This window comes from Oncorhynchus keta, unplaced genomic scaffold (genome assembly GCF_023373465.1).
Source record: "Oncorhynchus keta strain PuntledgeMale-10-30-2019 unplaced genomic scaffold, Oket_V2 Un_contig_145_pilon_pilon, whole genome shotgun sequence".
Classification (NCBI taxonomy): Eukaryota; Metazoa; Chordata; class Actinopteri; order Salmoniformes; family Salmonidae; genus Oncorhynchus; species Oncorhynchus keta.
The window spans coordinates 80,362-99,061 of NW_026278847.1; the positions used below are offsets into that span (position 1 = coordinate 80,362).

General features: G+C 36.7%; 1 protein-coding gene across 6 annotated transcripts in view; it reads right to left on the minus strand.

Moving 5' to 3' along the window:
• Positions 1–4,041: 4,041 nt before the first annotated feature.
• oat (ornithine aminotransferase) overlaps positions 4,042–18,700 on the minus strand; it is a 29,199-nt gene continuing 14,540 nt past the window's right edge. For all 6 annotated transcript variants that reach the window (XM_052501867.1, XM_052501868.1, XM_052501869.1 and 3 more), the window contains 2 exons: positions 10,242–10,386; positions 4,042–5,901 (listed from right to left, as the gene is read on the minus strand). In XM_052501867.1, coding sequence (XP_052357827.1) covers positions 5,741–5,901; positions 10,242–10,386 — 306 coding nt within the window. In that variant the 3' untranslated portion in view covers positions 4,042–5,740. The remainder of the gene's footprint in view (positions 5,902–10,241; positions 10,387–18,700) is intronic.

Sequence of the window (18,700 nt, forward strand, 5' to 3'; positions counted from 1 at the left end):
ATATCTAATTCATGAAACTGGCCTGATGTGTTCTAATATCTAATTAATGAAACTGGCCTGATGTGTTCTAATATCTAATATCTAATTAATGAAACTGGCCTGATGTGTTCTAATATCTAATTAATGAAACTGGCCTGATGTGTTCTAATATCTAATATCTAATATCTAATTCATGAAACTGGCCTGATGTGTTCTAATATCTAATATCTAATTCATGAAACTGGCCTGATGTGTTCTAATATCTAATTAATGAAACTGGCCTGATGTGTTCTAATATCTAATTAATGAAACTGGCCTGATGTGTTCTAATATCTAATATCTAATTCATGAAACTGGCCTGATGTGTTCTAATATCTAATTAATGAAACTGGCCTGATGTGTTCTAATATCTAATTCATGAAACTGGCCTGATGTGTTCTAATATCTAATTCATGAAACTGGCCTGATGTGTTCTAATATCTAATTCATGAAACTGGCCTGATGTGTTCTAATATCTAATTCATGAAACTGGCCTGATGTGTTCTAATATCTAATGTCTAATTCATGAAACTGGCCTGATGTGTTCTAATATCTAATTCATGAAACTGGCCTGATGTGTTCTAATATCTAATGTCTAATTCATGAAACTGGCCTGATGTGTTCTAATATCTAATGTCTAATTCATGAAACTGGCCTGATGTGTTCTAATATCTAATGTCTAATTCATGAAACTGGCCTGATGTGTTCTAATATCTAATGTCTAATTCATGAAACTGGCCTGATGTGTTCTAATATCTAATATCTAATTAATGAAACTGGCCTGATGTGTTCTAATATCTAATTAATGAAACTGGCCTGATGTGTTCTAATATCTAATTAATGAAACTGGCCTGATGTGTTCTAATGTCTAATTCATGAAACTGGCCTGATGTGTTCTAATATCTAATGTCTAATTCATGAAACTGGCCTGATGTGTTCTAATATCTAATGTCTAATTCATGAAACTGGCCTGATGTGTTCTAATATCTAATGTCTAATTCATGAAACTGGCCTGATGTGTTCTAATATCTAATGTCTAATTCATGAAACTGGCCTGATGTGTTCTAATATCTAATGTCTAATTAATGAAACTGGCCTGATGTGTTCTAATATCTAATGTCTAATTCATGAAACTGGCCTGATGTGTTCTAATATCTAATTCATGAAACTGGCCTGATGTGTTCTAATATCTAATGTCTAATTCATGAAACTGGCCTGATGTGTTCTAATGTCTAATGTCTAATTCATGAAACTGGCCTGATGTGTTCTAATATCTAATTCATGAAACTGGCCTGATGTGTTCTAATGTCTAATATCTAATTCATGAAACTGGCCTGATGTGTTCTAATATCTAATGTCTAATTCATGAAACTGGCCTGATGTGTTCTAATATCTAATTCATGAAACTGGCCTGATGTGTTCTAATATCTAATGTCTAATTCATGAAACTGGCCTGATGTGTTATAATGTCTAATTCATGAAACTGGCCTGATGTGTTCTAATATCTAATTCATGAAACTGGCCTGATGTGTTCTAATATCTAATGTCTAATTAATGAAACTGGCCTGATGTGTTCTAATGTCTAATGTCTAATTCATGAAACTGGCCTGATGTGTTCTAATATCTAATGTCTAATTCATGAAACTGGCCTGATGTGTTCTAATATCTAATGTCTAATTCATGAAACTGGCCTGATGTGTTCTAATGTCTAATTCATGAAACTGGCCTGATGTGTTCTAATATCTAATATCTAATTCATGAAACTGGCCTGATGTGTTCTAATATTCTAATGTCTAATTCATGAAACTGGCCTGATGTGTTCTAATATCTAATATCTAATTCATGAAACTGGCCTGATGTGTTCTAATATCTAATGTCTAATTCATGAAACTGGCCTGATGTGTTCTAATATCTAATTCATGAAACTGGCCTGATGTGTTCTAATATCTAATGTCTAATTAATGAAACTGGCCTGATGTGTTCTAATATCTAATGTCTAATTCATGAAACTGGCCTGATGTGTTCTAATATCTAATTCATGAAACTGGCCTGATGTGTTCTAATGTCTAATTCATGAAACTGGCCTGATGTGTTCTAATATCTAATTCATGAAACTGGCCTGATGTGTTCTAATATCTAATGTCTAATTCATGAAACTGGCCTGATGTGTTCTAATATCTAATGTCTAATTCATGAAACTGGCCTGATGTGTTCTAATATCTAATTAATGAAACTGGCCTGATGTGTTCTAATATATAATATCTGATGTGTTCTAATTCATGAAACTGGCCTGATGTGTTCTAATGTCTAATTCATGAAACTGGCCTGATGTGTTCTAATATCTAATATCTAATTCATGAAACTGGCCTGATGTGTTCTAATATCTAATTCATGAAACTGGCCTGATGTGTTCTAATGTCTAATTCATGAAACTGACCAGGGTTTATAGGGTAGTAGTGCACTACTTTAGACCAGGGTCTATAGGGTAGTAGTGCACTACTTTAGACCAGGCCCTATAGGGTAGTAGTGCACTACTTTAGACCAGGCCCTATAGGGTAGTAGTGCACTACTTTAGACCAGGCCCTATAGGGTAGTAGTGCACTACTTTAGACCAGGGCCTATAGGGTAGTAGTGCACTACTTTAGACCAGGGTCTATAGGGTAGTAGTGCACTACTTTAGACCAGGGTCTATAGGGTAGTAGTGCACTACTTTAGACCAGGCCCTATAGGGTAGTAGTGCACTACTTTAGACCAGGCCCTATAGGGTATAGGCACTACTTTAGACCAGGCCCTATAGGGTAGTAGTGCACTACTTTAGACCAGGCCTATAGGGTAGTAGTGCACTACTTTAGACCAGGCCCCATAGGGTAGTAGTGCACTACTTTAGACCAGGCCCTATAGGGTAGTAGTGCACTACTTTAGACCAGGCCCTATAGGGTAGTAGTGCACTACTTTAGACCAGGCCCTATAGGGTAGTAGTGCACTACTTTAGACCAGGCCCTATAGGGTAGTAGTGCACTACTTTAGACCAGGGTCTATAGGGTAGTAGTGCACTACTTTAGACCAGGGTCTATAGGGTAGTAGTGCACTACTTTAGACCAGGCCCTATAGGGTAGTAGTGCACTACTTTAGACCAGGCCCTATAGGGTAGTAGTGCACTACTTTAGACCAGGCCCTATAGGGTAGTAGTGCACTACTTTAGACCAGGGTCTATAGGGTAGTAGTGCACTACTTTAGACCAGGCCCCATAGGGTAGTAGTGCACTACTTTAGACCAGGCCCTATAGGGTAGTAGTGCACTACTTTAGACCAGGCCCTATAGGGTAGTAGTGCACTACTTTAGACCAGGCCCCATAGGGTAGTAGTGCACTACTTTAGACCAGGCTCCATAGGGTAGTAGTGCACTACTTTAGACCAGGCCCATAGGGTAGTAGTGCACTACTTTAGACCAGGCCCTATAGGGTAGTAGTGCACTACTTTAGACCAGGCCCTATAGGGTAGTAGTGCACTACTTTAGACCAGGCTCCATAGGGTAGTAGTGCACTACTTTAGACCAGGCCCTATAGGGTAGTAGTGCACTACTTTAGACCAGGCTCCATAGGGTAGTAGTGCACTACTTTAGACCAGGCCCTATAGGGTAGTAGTGCACTACTTTAGACCAGGCTCCTATAGGGTAGTAGTGCACTACTTTAGACCAGGCTCCATAGGGTAGTAGTGCACTACTTTAGACCAGGCCCTATAGGGTAGTAGTGCACTACTTTAGACCAGGCCCTATAGGGTAGTAGTGCACTACTTTAGACCAGGCTCCATAGGGTAGTAGTGCACTACTTTAGACCAGGCCCTATAGGGTAGTAGTGCACTACTTTAGACCAGGCCCTATAGGGTAGTAGTGCACTACTTTAGACCAGGCCCTATAGGGTAGTAGTGCACTACTTTAGACCAGGCTCCATAGGGTAGTAGTGCACCTACTTCCGTTTATAAAAGGTTTTCTGTGGTTTGTTAGAATAACCGAACAGAACAGCAGTTAAATTCTTTCATAGTTTTTATTGTGGTATTAAAATATTCCCCTTTAAATACTTAAAATATCTATATTGGTTATACCCATGTCTTTCAGTAAAACATTTTTTTGCTAATTTCACCAACAAGCAAATAAATTACTTTAACATTTAAATAATTAAATAATGTTTCTTTGTTTTAGAAAGTGAAAAATGTTTTGTTTAACCTCTTCAACCTATGGGGGCGCTAATGTCATTATTGGATAAAAAAAAAAAACGTGCCCGTTTTAAGCACAATATTTTGTCACGAAAAGATGCTCGACTATGCATATAATTGCCAGCTTTGGAAAGAAAACACTCTGACGTTTCCTGTGAGTGCCACAGAACTTATGCTTCAGGCGAAACCAAGATGAAACCTCAAACAGGAAATGAGCAGAATTTTTGAGGCTCTGTTTCCCATCGTCTCCTTATATGGCTGAGAATGTGTGATGAATGAACCTAAGCTCTCTGCCGTTCGTCCAAGATGTCTGCAGCATTGTGACGTATTTGTAGGCATATCATTGGAAGATTGGCCATAAGAGACTACATTTGCCAGGGGTCCGCCCGGTGTCCTTTGTCTAAATTGTTGCGTAATCTTCAGCTGCATGCATTTTGCCATGCGATTCAGAGGGGAAAGGACACTTCCACGAACCATATATCATCGAAGAGATATGTGAAAAACACCTTGAGGATTGGTTCTAAACAACTTTTGCCATGTTTCAGTCGATATTATGGAGTTAATTTGGAAAAAAGTTTGGCGTTTGGATAACTGAATTTTCGATTTTTTTTTTGGTAGCCAAACGTGACGCACCAAACGGACCGATTTCTCCTGCACAAATAATCTTTCAGGAAAACTGAACATTTGCTATCTAACTGAGAGTCTCCTCATTGTAAACATCTGAAGTTCTTCAAAGGTAAATTATTTATTTGAATGTTTTTCTGGTTTTTGTGAAAACGTTGCCTGTTGATGCTAACGCTAAATGCTAATGCTAAATGCTAACGCTAAATGCTAGTTTTGCTATGGTTGAGAAGCATATTTTTGAAAATCTGAGATGACAGTGTTGTTAACAAAAAGGCTAAGCTTGAGAGCTAGCATATTGATTTCATTTCATTTGCGATTTTCATGAATAGTTAACGTTGCGTTATGGTAATGAGCTTGAGGCTGTATTCACGATCCCGGATCCGGGATGGCTCGCCGCAAGAAGTTAAGCACATTTAAAAAAATTAAACATTTTGCTGCAGTAGTAGTTGCCAGATTTAACAACAAAATTAAATCAGTATCTGAACCGTCTTCCAGCTAAGCAGATGCAAGAGTTAAAAACATCCCCGGGTTAAAGGTCATCCCAAGTTGATTCGGAGCAGCAGTGTTACCCTGTAAAACTCATTTCAGTCCCAGCACTTCAAAAGAGAAAACCTTCTCAGGATCGGATGATGCTTAGATTGACATTACGACAAAATGGCAGTACTGTGGAAAACTAAAAACCCAAAATAATTCTCCACATATATTCTCAAGAGTAAATTAACTTAAGAGTATACTGCTTACAATACAATAACACTTATTTGCTAAATGTTTAGAGTTAGTAACATATTCCAATATAATATAACATATTCCAGTTGTTTGTCTGATCAGTTAGATTAGAAGGCTGTCACTGTTGGTTCCAGTGTTCTAGAATGAGTTCCCGGGCGGTTCTAGAAGGACATGATGGTTCTCTGGATGATGTCAGCACACTCTCTGACCTCGTGGTCTTTAATGATGAGGGGAGGGGCCAGACGGATGATGTCACCGTGGGTGGGCTTGGCCAACAGTCCGTTGTCACGGAGACGCATGCACACTCTCCAGGCATCATAGTCTGAGGGGGAAGAAAAGTGAGAGAGCACACACACACACACACACACACACACACACACACACACACACACACACACACACGGGGTCAAAGCTTCAGCCTACAGAGCAACAACATCAAATTTAAGCTAGATTGAAGCACATGTTGTGTAAATACATTTGTTAAGTATAAAAATATAAACTGTTGATCCAAATACCTGCCATTAAAATTACAAAGTCATTAGGAATATTAGGTATTTACATTGTGTAAAATAACTACCTATTGAGATGCATGACAGAAAATGATACACTGTCTCTTTAAGAGCGTTAAGTTAGTTAGTGAAGACATGCAACAGGTCAGTAATATATCATTATAATAACAGGTCTGTAATATATCATTATAATAACAGATCAGTAATATATCATTATAATAACAGATCAGTAATATATCATTATAATAACAGATCAGTAATATATCATTATAATAACAGATCAGTAATATATCATTATAATAACAGATCAGTAATATATCATTATAATAACAGATCAGTAATATATCATTATAATAACAGATCAGTAATATATCATTATAATAACAGATCAGTAATATATCAACAGGTCAGTAATATATCATTATAATAACAGATCAGTAATATATCATTATAATAACAGATCAGTAATATATCATTATAATAACAGGTCAGTAATATATCATTATAATAACAGATCAGTAATATATCAACAGGTCAGTAATATATCAGTAATATATCATTATAATAACAGATCAGTAATATATCATTATAATAACAGATCAGTAATATATCAACAGGTCAGTAATATATCATTATAATAACAGATCAGTAATATATCATTATAATAACAGATCAGTAATATATCATTATAATAACAGATCAGTAATATATCATTATAATAACAGATCAGTAATATATCATTATAATAACAGATCAGTAATATATCATTATAATAACAGGTCAGTAATATATCAACAGGTCAGTAATATATCAGTAATATATCATTATAATAACAGATCAGTAATATATCATTATAATAACAGATCAGTAATATATCATTATAATAACAGATCAGTAATATATCATTATAATAACAGGTCAGTAATATATCATTATAATAACAGATCAGTAATATATCATTATAATAACAGATCAGTAATATATCATTATAATAACAGATCAGTAATATATCATTATAATAACAGATCAGTAATATATCATTATAATAACAGATCAGTAATATATCATTATAATAACAGGTCAGTAATATATCATTATAATAACAGATCAGTAATATATCAACAGGTCAGTAATATATCATTATAATAACAGATCAGTAATATATCATTATAATAACAGGTCAGTAATATATCATTATAATAACAGGTCAGTAATATATCATTATAATAACAGGTCAGTAATATATCATTATAATAACAGATCAGTAATATATCATTATAATAACAGATCAGTAATATATCATTATAATAACAGATCAGTAATATATCATTATAATAACAGGTCAGTAATATATCAAGTAATATATCATTATAATATATCAGTAATATATCATTATAATAACAGATCAGTAATATATCATTATAATAACAGATCAGTAATATATCATTATAATAACAGGTCAGTAATATATCATTATAATAACAGGTCAGTAATATATCATTATAATAACAGATCAGTAATATATCAACAGATCAGTAATATATCATTATAATAACAGATCAGTAATATATCATTATAATAACAGGTCAGTAATATATCAACAGGTCAGTAATATATCATTATAATAACAGATCAGTAATATATCATTATAATAACAGATCAGTAATATATCAACAGGTCAGTAATATATCATTATAATAACAGATCAGTAATATATCATTATAATAACAGGTCAGTAATATATCATTATAATAACAGGTCAGTAATATATCATTATAATAACAGATCAGTAATATATCATTATAATAACAGATCAGTAATATATCATTATAATAACAGATCAGTAATATATCATTATAATAACAGATCAGTAATATATCATTATAATAACAGGTCAGTAATATATCAACAGGTCAGTAATATATCAGTAATATATCATTATAATAACAGATCAGTAATATATCATTATAATAACAGATCAGTAATATATCATTATAATAACAGGTCAGTAATATATCATTATAATAACAGGTCAGTAATATATCATTATAATAACAGATCAGTAATATATCATTATAATAACAGATCAGTAATATATCATTATAATAACATATCAGTAATATATCAACAGGTCAGTCAATATATCAGTAATATATCATTATAATAACAGATCAGTAATATATCATTATAACAGTTATATACCAGGTAATATATCATTATAATCTGGCGTTAACAGGTCAGTAATATATCATTATAATAACAGATCAGTAATATATCATTATAATAACAGATCAGTAATATATCATTATAATAACAGGTCAGTAATATATCATTATAATAACAGATCAGTAATATATCATTATAATAACAGATCAGTAATATATCATTATAATAACAGGTCAGTAATATATCAACAGATCACTAATATATCATTATAATAACAGATCAGTAATATATCATTATAATAACAGGTCAGTAATATATCATTATAATAACAGGTCAGTAATATATCATTATAATAACAGGTCAGTAATATATCATTATAATAACAGATCAGTAATATATCATTATAATAACAGGTCAGTAATATATCATTATAATAACAGGTCAGTAATATATCATTATAATAACATATCAGTTATATATAACAGGTCAGTAATATATCATTATAATAACAGGTCAGTAATATATCATTATAATAACAGGTCAGTAATATATCATTATAATAACAGGTCAGTAATATATCATTATAATAACAGGTCAGTAATATATCATTATAATATATATCATTATAATAACAGATCAGTAATATATCAGTTATAATAATAACAGGTCAGTAATATATCATTATAATAACAGATCAGTAATATATCATTATAATAACAGGTCAGTAATATATCAACAGGTCAGTAATATATCAGTAATATATCATTATAATAACAGGTCAGTAATATATCATTATAATAACAGGTCAGTAATATATCATTATAATAACAGGTCAGTAATATATCATTATTGTTAGTATCTGTTGAAGGGTTGGTGTTAGTATCTGTTGAAGGGTTGGTGTTAGTATCTGTTGAAGGGTTGGTGTTAGTATCTGTTGAAGGGTTGGTGTTAGTATCTGTTGAAGGGTTGGTGTTAGTATCTGTTGAAGGGTTGGTGTTAGTATCTGTTGAAGGGTTGGTGTTAGTATCTGTTGAAGGGTTGGTGTTAGTATCTGTTGAAGGGTTGGTGTTAGTATCTGTTGAAGGGTTGGTGTTAGTATCTGTTGAAGGGTTGGTGTTAGTATCCGTTGAAGGGTTAGTGTTAGTATCTGTTAAGGGTTGGTGTTAGTATCTGTTGAAGGGTTGGTGTTAGTATCTGTTGAAGGGTTGGTGTTAGTATCTGTTGAAGGGTTGGTGTTAGTATCTGTTGAAGGGTTGGTGTTAGTATCTGTTGAAGGGTTGGTGTTAGTATCTGTTGAAGGGTTGGTGTTAGTATCTGTTGAAGGGTTGGTGTTAGTATCTGTTGAAGGGTTGGTGTTAGTATCTGTTGAAGGGTTGGTGTTAGTATCTGTTGAAGGGTTGGTGTTAGTATCTGTTGAAGGGTTGGTGTTAGTATCTGTTGAAGGGTTGGTGTTAGTATCTGTTGAAGGGTTGGTGTTAGTATCTGTTGAAGGGTTGGTGTTAGTATCTGTTGAAGGGTTGGTGTTAGTATCTGTTGAAGGGTTGGTGTTAGTATCTGTTGAAGGGTTGGTGTTAGTATCTGTTGAAGGGTTGGTGTTAGTATCTGTTGAAGGGTTGGTGTTAGTATCTGTTGAAGGGTTGGTGTTAGTATCCGTTGAAGGGTTGGTGTTAGTATCTGTTGAAGGGTTGGTGTTAGTATCTGTTGAAGGGTTGGTGTTAGTATCTGTTGAAGGGTTGGTGTTAGTATCTGTTGAAGGGTTGGTGTTAGTATCTGTTGAAGGGTTGGTGTTAGTATCTGTTGAAGGGTTAGTGTTAGTATCTGTTGAAGGGTTAGTGTTAGTATCTGTTGAAGGGTTGGTGTTAGTATCTGTTGAAGGGTTTGTGTTAGTATATGGGCCAGAACTGTTGAACGATTTGGGTTAGTAACCCTTGACCCCGACGATGGCGTGTCTAACAGCCAAGTGATTCCACATCAGATACACCCGTACCTTTAGTCTCCTTGATGACGATGGCGTTGAGGAGACCCTTCCCCCGGACGATGGGGACGATCTCTTTAGGAAGCTTCGACAGTTCTGACCTCAGCAACTGGCCCATCTTCTCAGCGTTCTCCGCCAGCTTCTCTTCCTCCAGAACCTGTCAGGGAGGACAACGTACTGTTAGAGGAGGTTAACCTCTCTACTGTATATAGCCTCTCTACTGTTATATAGCCTCTCTACTGTTATATAGCCTCTACTGTATATAGCCCCTCTACTGTATATAGCCCCTCTACTGTTATATAGCCTCTACTGTTATATAGCCTCTACTGTATATAGCCCCTCTACTGTATATAGCCCTCTACTGTTATATAGCCTCTACTGTATATAGCCTCTACTGTTATATAGCCTCTACTGTTATATAGCCTCTACTGTTATATAGCCTCTACTGTATATAGCCCCTCTACTGTATATAGCCTCTCTACTGTATATAGCCTCTCTACTGTATATAGCCTCTCTACTGTATATAGCCTCTCTACTGTATATAGCCTCTCTACTGTATATAGCCTCTCTACTGTATATAACCTATCTACTGTATATAGCCTCTCTACTGTATATAGCCCCTCTACTGTATATAGGCTCTCTACTGTATATAGCCTCGCAACTGTATATAGTCTCTACTGAATATAGCCTCTACTGTATATAGCCTCTACTGTATATAGCCTCGCTACTGTATGTAGCCTCGCTACTGTATGTAGCCTCGCTACTGTATGTAGCCTCTACTGTATGTAGCCTCTCTGAGCTCTTCAGTAAGGCCATTCTACTGACAATGTTTGTCTATGGAGATTGCATGGCTGTGTGCTCGATTTTCCACACCTGTCAGCAACGGCTGTGGCTGAAATAGCCGAATCCACTAATTTGAAGGGGTGTCCACATACTTCTGACAATGCAGTATACATGACTGCCCGGACTGATGGATGGTAGAAGGAGTCACCCAAGACATCCAGCCTAGCCAAAGCTACAGGGATGAATGGTAGGAGGAGTCACCCAAGACATCCAGCCTAGCCACAGCTAAAAGGATGAATGGTAGAAGGAGTCACCCAAGACATCCAGCCTAGCCACAGCTAAAAGGATGAATGGTAGAAGGAGTCACCCAAGACATCCAGCCTAGCCAAAGCTAAAAGGATGAACGGTAGGAGGAGTCACCCAAGACATCCAGCCTAGCCACAGCTAAAAGGAAGAATTATAAGGAGTCACCCAAGACATCCAGCCTAGCCACAGCTAAAAGGATGAACGGTAGGAGGAGTCACCCAAGACATCCAGCCTAGCCACAGCTAAAAGGAAGAATTAGAAGGAGTCACCCAAGACATCCAGCCTAGCCACAGCTAAAAGGATGAACGGTAGGAGGAGTCACCCAAGACATCCAGCCTAGCCGAAGATAAAAGGAAGAATTAGAAGGAGTCACCCAAGACATCCAGCCTAGCCAAAGCTAAAAGGAAGAATTAGAAGGAGTCACCCAAGACATCCAGCCTAGCCACAGCTAAAAGGATGAACGGTAGGAGGAGTCACCCAAGACATCCAGCCTAGCCACAGCTAAAAGGAAGAATTAGAAGGAGTCACCCAAGACATCCAGCCTAGCCACAGCTAAAGTGGGACTGTTGTTTCTTCAATGTGTCCATGTTTGAATCTATACCTCCGTTTTGGATTTGTCCACATTATTAAGTGTGAGGGGGTCTCCATCTCTCCTAATGTTTGAATCTGTCCATAGCTAAATAACTAACTAGCTGAATCTGTCCGTAGCCAAATTACTAACTAGCTGAATCTGTCCATAGCCAAATTACTAACTAGCTGAATCTGTCCATAGCCAAATTACTAACTAGCTGAATCTGTCCGTAGCCAAATTACTAACTAGCTGAATCTGTCCATAGCCAACTAACTAACTAGCTGAATCTGTCCATAGCCAAATTACTAACTAGCTGAATCTGTCCGTAGCCAAATTACTAACTAGCTGAATCTGTCCATAGCCAAATAACTAACTAGCTGAATCTGTCCATAGCCAAATAACTAACTAGCTGAATCTGTCCATAGCCAAATTACTAACTAGCTGAATCTGTCCATAGCTAAATAACTAACTAGCTGAATCTGTCCGTAGCCAAATTACTAACTAGCTGAATCTGTCCATAGACAAATTACTAACTAGCTGAATCTGTCCATAGCCAAATTACTAACTAGCTGAATCTGTCCGTAGCCAAATAACTAACTAGCTGAATCTGTCCGTAGCCAAATTACTAACTAGCTGAATCTGTCCATAGCCAAATAACTAACTAGCTGAATCTGTCCATAGCCAAATAACTAACTAGCTGAATCTGTCCATAGCCAAATTACTAACTAGCTAGCTAACTAGCTGAATCTGTCCATAGCCAATTAACTAACTAGCTAGCTAACTAGCTGAATCTGTCCATAGCTAAATAACTAACTAGCTGAATCTGTCCATAGCCAAATAACTAACTAGCTGAATCTGTCCATAGCCAAATAACTAACTAGCTGAATCTGTCCATAGCCAAATAACTAACTAGCTGAATCTGTCCATAGCCAAATAACTAACTAGCTGAATCTGTCCATAGCTAAATAACTAACTAGCTGAATCTGTCCATAGCTAAATAACTAACTAGCTAACTAGCTGAATCTGTCCATAGCTAAATAACTAACTAGCTGAATCTGTCCATAGCCAAATAACTAACTAGCTGAATCTGTCCATAGCCAAATAACTAACTAGCTGAATCTGTCCATAGCCAAATAACTAACTAGCTGAATCTGTCCATAGCCAAATAACTAACTAGCTGAATCTGTCCATAGCTAAATAACTAACTAGCTGAATCTGTCCATAGCCAAATTACTAACTAGCTGAATCTGTCCATAGCCAAATTACTAACTAGCTGAATCTGTCCATAGCCAAATAACTAACTAGCTGAATCTGTCCGTAGCCAAATAACTAACTAGCTGAATCTGTCCATAGCCAAATAACTAACTAGCTGAATCTGTCCATAGCCAAATAACTAACTAGCTGAATCTGTCCATAGCCAAATAACTAACTAGCTGAATCTGTCCATAGCCAAATTACTAACTAGCTAGCTAACTAGCTGAATCTGTCCATAGCCAATTAACTAACTAGCTAGCTAACTAGCTGAATCTGTCCATAGCTAAATAACTAACTAGCTGAATCTGTCCATAGCCAAATTACTAACTAGCTGAATCTGTCCATAGCCAAATAACTAACTAGCTGAATCGGTCCATAGCCAAATAACTAACTAGCTGAATCTGTCCATAGCCAAATAACTAACTAGCTGAATCTGTCCATAGCCAAATTACTAACTAGCTGAATCTGTCCATAGCCAAATAACTAACTAGCTAGCTAACTAGCTGAATCTGTCCATAGCTAAATAACTAACTAGCTGAATCTGTCCATAGCCAAATAACTAACTAGCTGAATCTGTCCATAGCCAAATAACTAACTAGCTAGCTAACTAGCTGAATCTGTCCATAGCCAAATTACTAACTAGCTGAATCTGTCCATAGCCAAATAACTAACTAGCTAGCTAACTAGCTGAATCTGTCCATAGCTAAATAACTAACTAGCTGAATCTGTCCATAGCCAAATAACTAACTAGCTGAATCTGTCCATAGCCAAATAACTAACTAGCTAGCTAACTAGCTGAATCTGTCCATAGCTAAATAACTAACTAGCTGAATCTGTCCATAGCCAAATAACTAACTAGCTGAATCTGTCCATAGCTAAATAACTAACTAGCTAGCTAACTAGCTGAATCTGTCCATAGCTAAATAACTAACTAGCTGAATCTGTCCATAGCCAAATAACTAACTAGCTAGCTAACTAGCTGAATCTGCCCATAGCTAAATAACTAACTAGCTGAATCTGTCCATAGCCAAATAACTAACTAGCTGAATCTGTCCATAGCCAAATAACTAACGAGCTGAATCTGTCCATAGCTAAATAACTAACTAGCTAGCTAACTAGCTGAATCTGTCCATAGCTAAATAACTAACTAGCTGAATCTGTCCATAGCCAAATAACTAACTAGCTGAATCTGTCCATAGCTAAATAACGAACTAGCTAGCTAACTAGCTGAATCTGTCCATAGCCAAATAACTAACTAGCTGAATCTGTCCATAGCCAAATAACTAACTAGCTGAATCTGTCCATAGCCAAATAACTAACTAGCTGAATATGTCCAAAGCCAAATAGCTAACTAGCTGAATCTGTCCATAGCCAAATTACTAACTAGCTGAATCTGTCCGTAGCCAAATTACTAACTAGCTGAATCTGAATCTGTCCGTAGCCAAAGATAAAAGGAAGAATTAGAAGGAGTCACCCAAGACATCCAGCCTAGCCACAGCTAAAAGGATGAACGGTAGGAGGAGTCACCCAAGACATACAGCCTAGCCGAAGATAAAAGGAAGAATTAGAAGGAGTCACCCAAGACATCCAGCCTAGCCAAAGCTAAAAGGAAGAATTAGAAGGAGTCACCCAAGACATCCAGCCTAGCCACAGCTAAAAGGATGAACGGTAGGAGGAGTCACCCAAGACATCCAGCCTAGCCACAGCTAAAAGGAAGAATTAGAAGGAGTCACCCAAGACATCCAGCCTAGCCACAGCTAAAGTGGGACTGTTGTTTCTTCAATGTGTCCATGTTTGAATCTATACCTCCGTTTTGGATTTGTCCAGCTGAATCTGTCCATAGCTAAATAACTAACTAGCTAGCTAACTAGCTGAATCTGTCCATAGCTAAATAACTAACTAGCTGAATCTGTCCATAGCCAAATAACTAACTAGCTAGCTAACTAGCTGAATCTGCCCATAGCTAAATAACTAACTAGCTGAATCTGTCCATAGCCAAATAACTAACTAGCTGAATCTGTCCATAGCCAAATAACTAACGAGCTGAATCTGTCCATAGCTAAATAACTAACTACCTAGCTAACTAGCTGAATCTGTCCATAGCTAAATAACTAACTAGCTGAATCTGTCCATAGCCAAATAACTAACTAGCTGAATCTGTCCATAGCTAAATAACGAACTAGCTAGCTAACTAGCTGAATCTGTCCATAGCCAAATAACTAACTAGCTGAATCTGTCCATAGCCAAATAACTAACTAGCTGAATCTGTCCATAGCCAAATAACTAACTAGCTGAATATGTCCATAGCCAAATAACTAACTAGCTGAATATGTCCATAGCCAAATAGCTAACTAGCTGAATCTGTCCATAGCCAAATTACTAACTAGCTGAATCTGTCCGTAGCCAAATTACTAACTAGCTGAATCTGTCCGTAGCCAAATTACTAACTAGCTGAATCTGTCCGTAGCCAAATTACTAACTAGCTGAATCTGAATCTGTCCGTAGCCAAAGATAAAAGGAAGAATTAGAAGGAGTCACCCAAGACATCCAGCCTAGCCACAGCTAAAAGGATGAACGGTAGGAGGAGTCACCCAAGACATCCAGCCTAGCCAAAGCTAAAAGGATGAACGGTAGGAGGAGTCACCCAAGACATCCAGCCTAGCCAAAGCTAAAAGGATGAACGGTAGGAGGAGTCACCCAAGACATCCAGCCTAGCCAAAGATAAAAGGAAGAATTAGAAGGAGTCACCCAAGACATCCAGCCTAGCCACAGCTAAAAGGATGAACGGTAGGAGGAGTCACCCAAGACATCCAGCCTAGCCAAAGCTAAAAGGATGAACGGTAGGAGGAGTCACCCAAGACATCCAGCCTAGCCAAAGATAAAAGGAAGAATTAGAAGGAGTCACCCAAGACATCCAGCCTAGCCACAGCTAAAAGGATGAACGGTAGGAGGAGTCACCCAAGACATCCAGCCTAGCCAAAGCTAAAAGAGTCACCCAAGACATCCAGCCTAGCCACAGCTGTCCATAGCTAAATAACTAACTAGCTGAATCTGTCCATAGCCAAATAACTAACTAGCTAGCTAACTAGCTGAATCTGCCCATAGCTAAATAACTAACTAGCTGAATCTGTCCATAGCCAAATAACTAACTAGCTGAATCTGTCCATAACCAAATAACTAACGAGCTGAATCTGTCCATAGCTAAATAACTAACTAGCTAGCTAACTAGCTGAATCTGTCCATAGCTAAATAACTAACTAGCTGAATCTGTCCATAGCCAAATAACTAACTAGCTGAATCTGTCCATAGCTAAATAACGAACTAGCTAGCTAACTAGCTGAATCTGTCCATAGCCAAATAACTAACTAGCTGAATCTGTCCATAGCCAAATAACTAACTAGCTGAATCTGTCCATAGCCAAATAACTAACTAGCTGAATATGTCCATAGCCAAATAGCTAACTAGCTGAATCTGTCCATAGCCAAATTACTAACTAGCTGAATCTGTCCGTAGCCAAATTACTAACTAGCTGAATCTGTCCGTAGCCAAATTACTAACTAGCTGAATCTGTCCGTAGCCAAATTACTAACTAGCTGAATCTGTCCGTAGCCAAATTACTAACTAGCTGAATCTGTCCATAGCCAAATAACTAACTAGCTAGCTAACTAGCTGAATCTGTCCATAGCCAAATAACTAACTAGCTAGCTAACTAGCTGAATCTGTCCATAGCCAAATAACTAACTAGCTGAATCTATCCATAGCCAAATAACTAACTAGCTAGCTAACTAGCTGAATATGTCCATAGCTAAATAACTAACTAGCTGAATCTGTCCATAGCCAAATAACTAACTAGCTGAATCTGTCCATAGCTAAATAACTAACTAGCTGAATCTGTCCATAGCTAAATAACTAACTAGCTGAATCTGTCCATAGCCAAATAACTAACTAGCTAGCTAACTAGCTGAATCTGTCCATAGCCAAATAACTAACTAGCTAGCTAACTAGCTGAATCTGTCCATAGCTAAATAACTAACTAGCTGAATCTGTCCATAGCCAAATTACTAACTAGCTGAATCTGTCCATAGCCAAATTACTAACTAGCTGAATCTGTCCATAGCCAAATAACTAACTAGCTGAATCTGTCCATAGCCAAATAACTAACTAGCTAGCTAACTAGCTGAATCTGTCCATAGCCAATTAACTAACTAGCTAGCTAACTAGCTGAATCTGTCCATAGCCAAATAACTAACTAGCTGAATCTATCCATAGCCAAATAACTAACTAGCTAGCTAACTAGCTGAATATGTCCATAGCTAAATAACTAACTAGCTGAATCTGTCCATAGCCAAATAACTAACTAGCTGAATCTATCCATAGCCAAATAACTAACTAGCTAGCTAACTAGCTTAATATGTCCATAGCCAAATAACTAACTAGCTGAATCTGTCCATAGCCAAATAACTAACTAGCTGAATATGTCCATAGCTAAATAACTAACTAGCTGAATATGTCCATAGCTAAATAACTAACTGAATATGTCCATAGCTAAATAACTAACTAGCTGAATCTGTCCATAGCCAAATAACTAACTAGCTAGCTAACTAGCTGAATCTGTCCATAGCCAAATTACCAACTAGCTGAATCTGTCCATAGCCAAATAACTAACTAGCTAGCTAACTAGCTGAATCTGTCCATAGCCAATTAACTAACTAGCTAGCTAACTAGCTGAATCTGTCCATAGCCAAATAACTAACTAGCTGAATATATCCATAGCCAAATAACTAACTAGCTAGCTAACTAGCTGAATATGTCCATAGCTAAATAACTAACTAGCTGAATCTGTCCATAGCCAAATAACTAATTAGCTGAATCTATCCATAGCCAAATAACTAACTAGCTAGCTAACTAGCTTAATATGTCCATAGCCAAATAACTAACTAGCTGAATCTGTCCATAGCCAAATAACTAACTAGCTGAATATGTCCATAGCTAAATAACTAACTAGCTGAATATGTCCATAGCTAAATAACTAACTGAATATGTCCATAGCTAAATAACTAACTGAATATGTCCATAGCTAAATAACTAACTAGCTGAATCTGTCCATAGCCAAATAACTAACTAGCTAGCTAACTAGCTGAATCTGTCCATAGCCAAATTACCAACTAGCTGAATCTGTCCATAGCCAAATAACTAACTAGCTAGCTAACTAGCTGAATCTGTCCATAGCTAAATAACTAACTAGCTGAATCTGTCCATAGCCAAATAACTAACTAGCTGAATCTGTCCATAGCTAAATAACTAACTAGCTGAATCTGTCCATAGCTAAATAACTAACTAGCTAGCTAACTAGCTGAATCTGTCCATAGCTAAATAACTAACTAGCTGAATATGTCCATAGCCAAATAACTAACTAGCTGAATATGTCCATATCCAAATAACGAACTAGCTGAATATGTCCATAGCTAAATAACTAACTAGCTGAATCTGTCCATAGCTAAATAACTAACTAGCTAGCTAACTAGCTGAATCTGTCCATAGCCAAATAACTAACTAG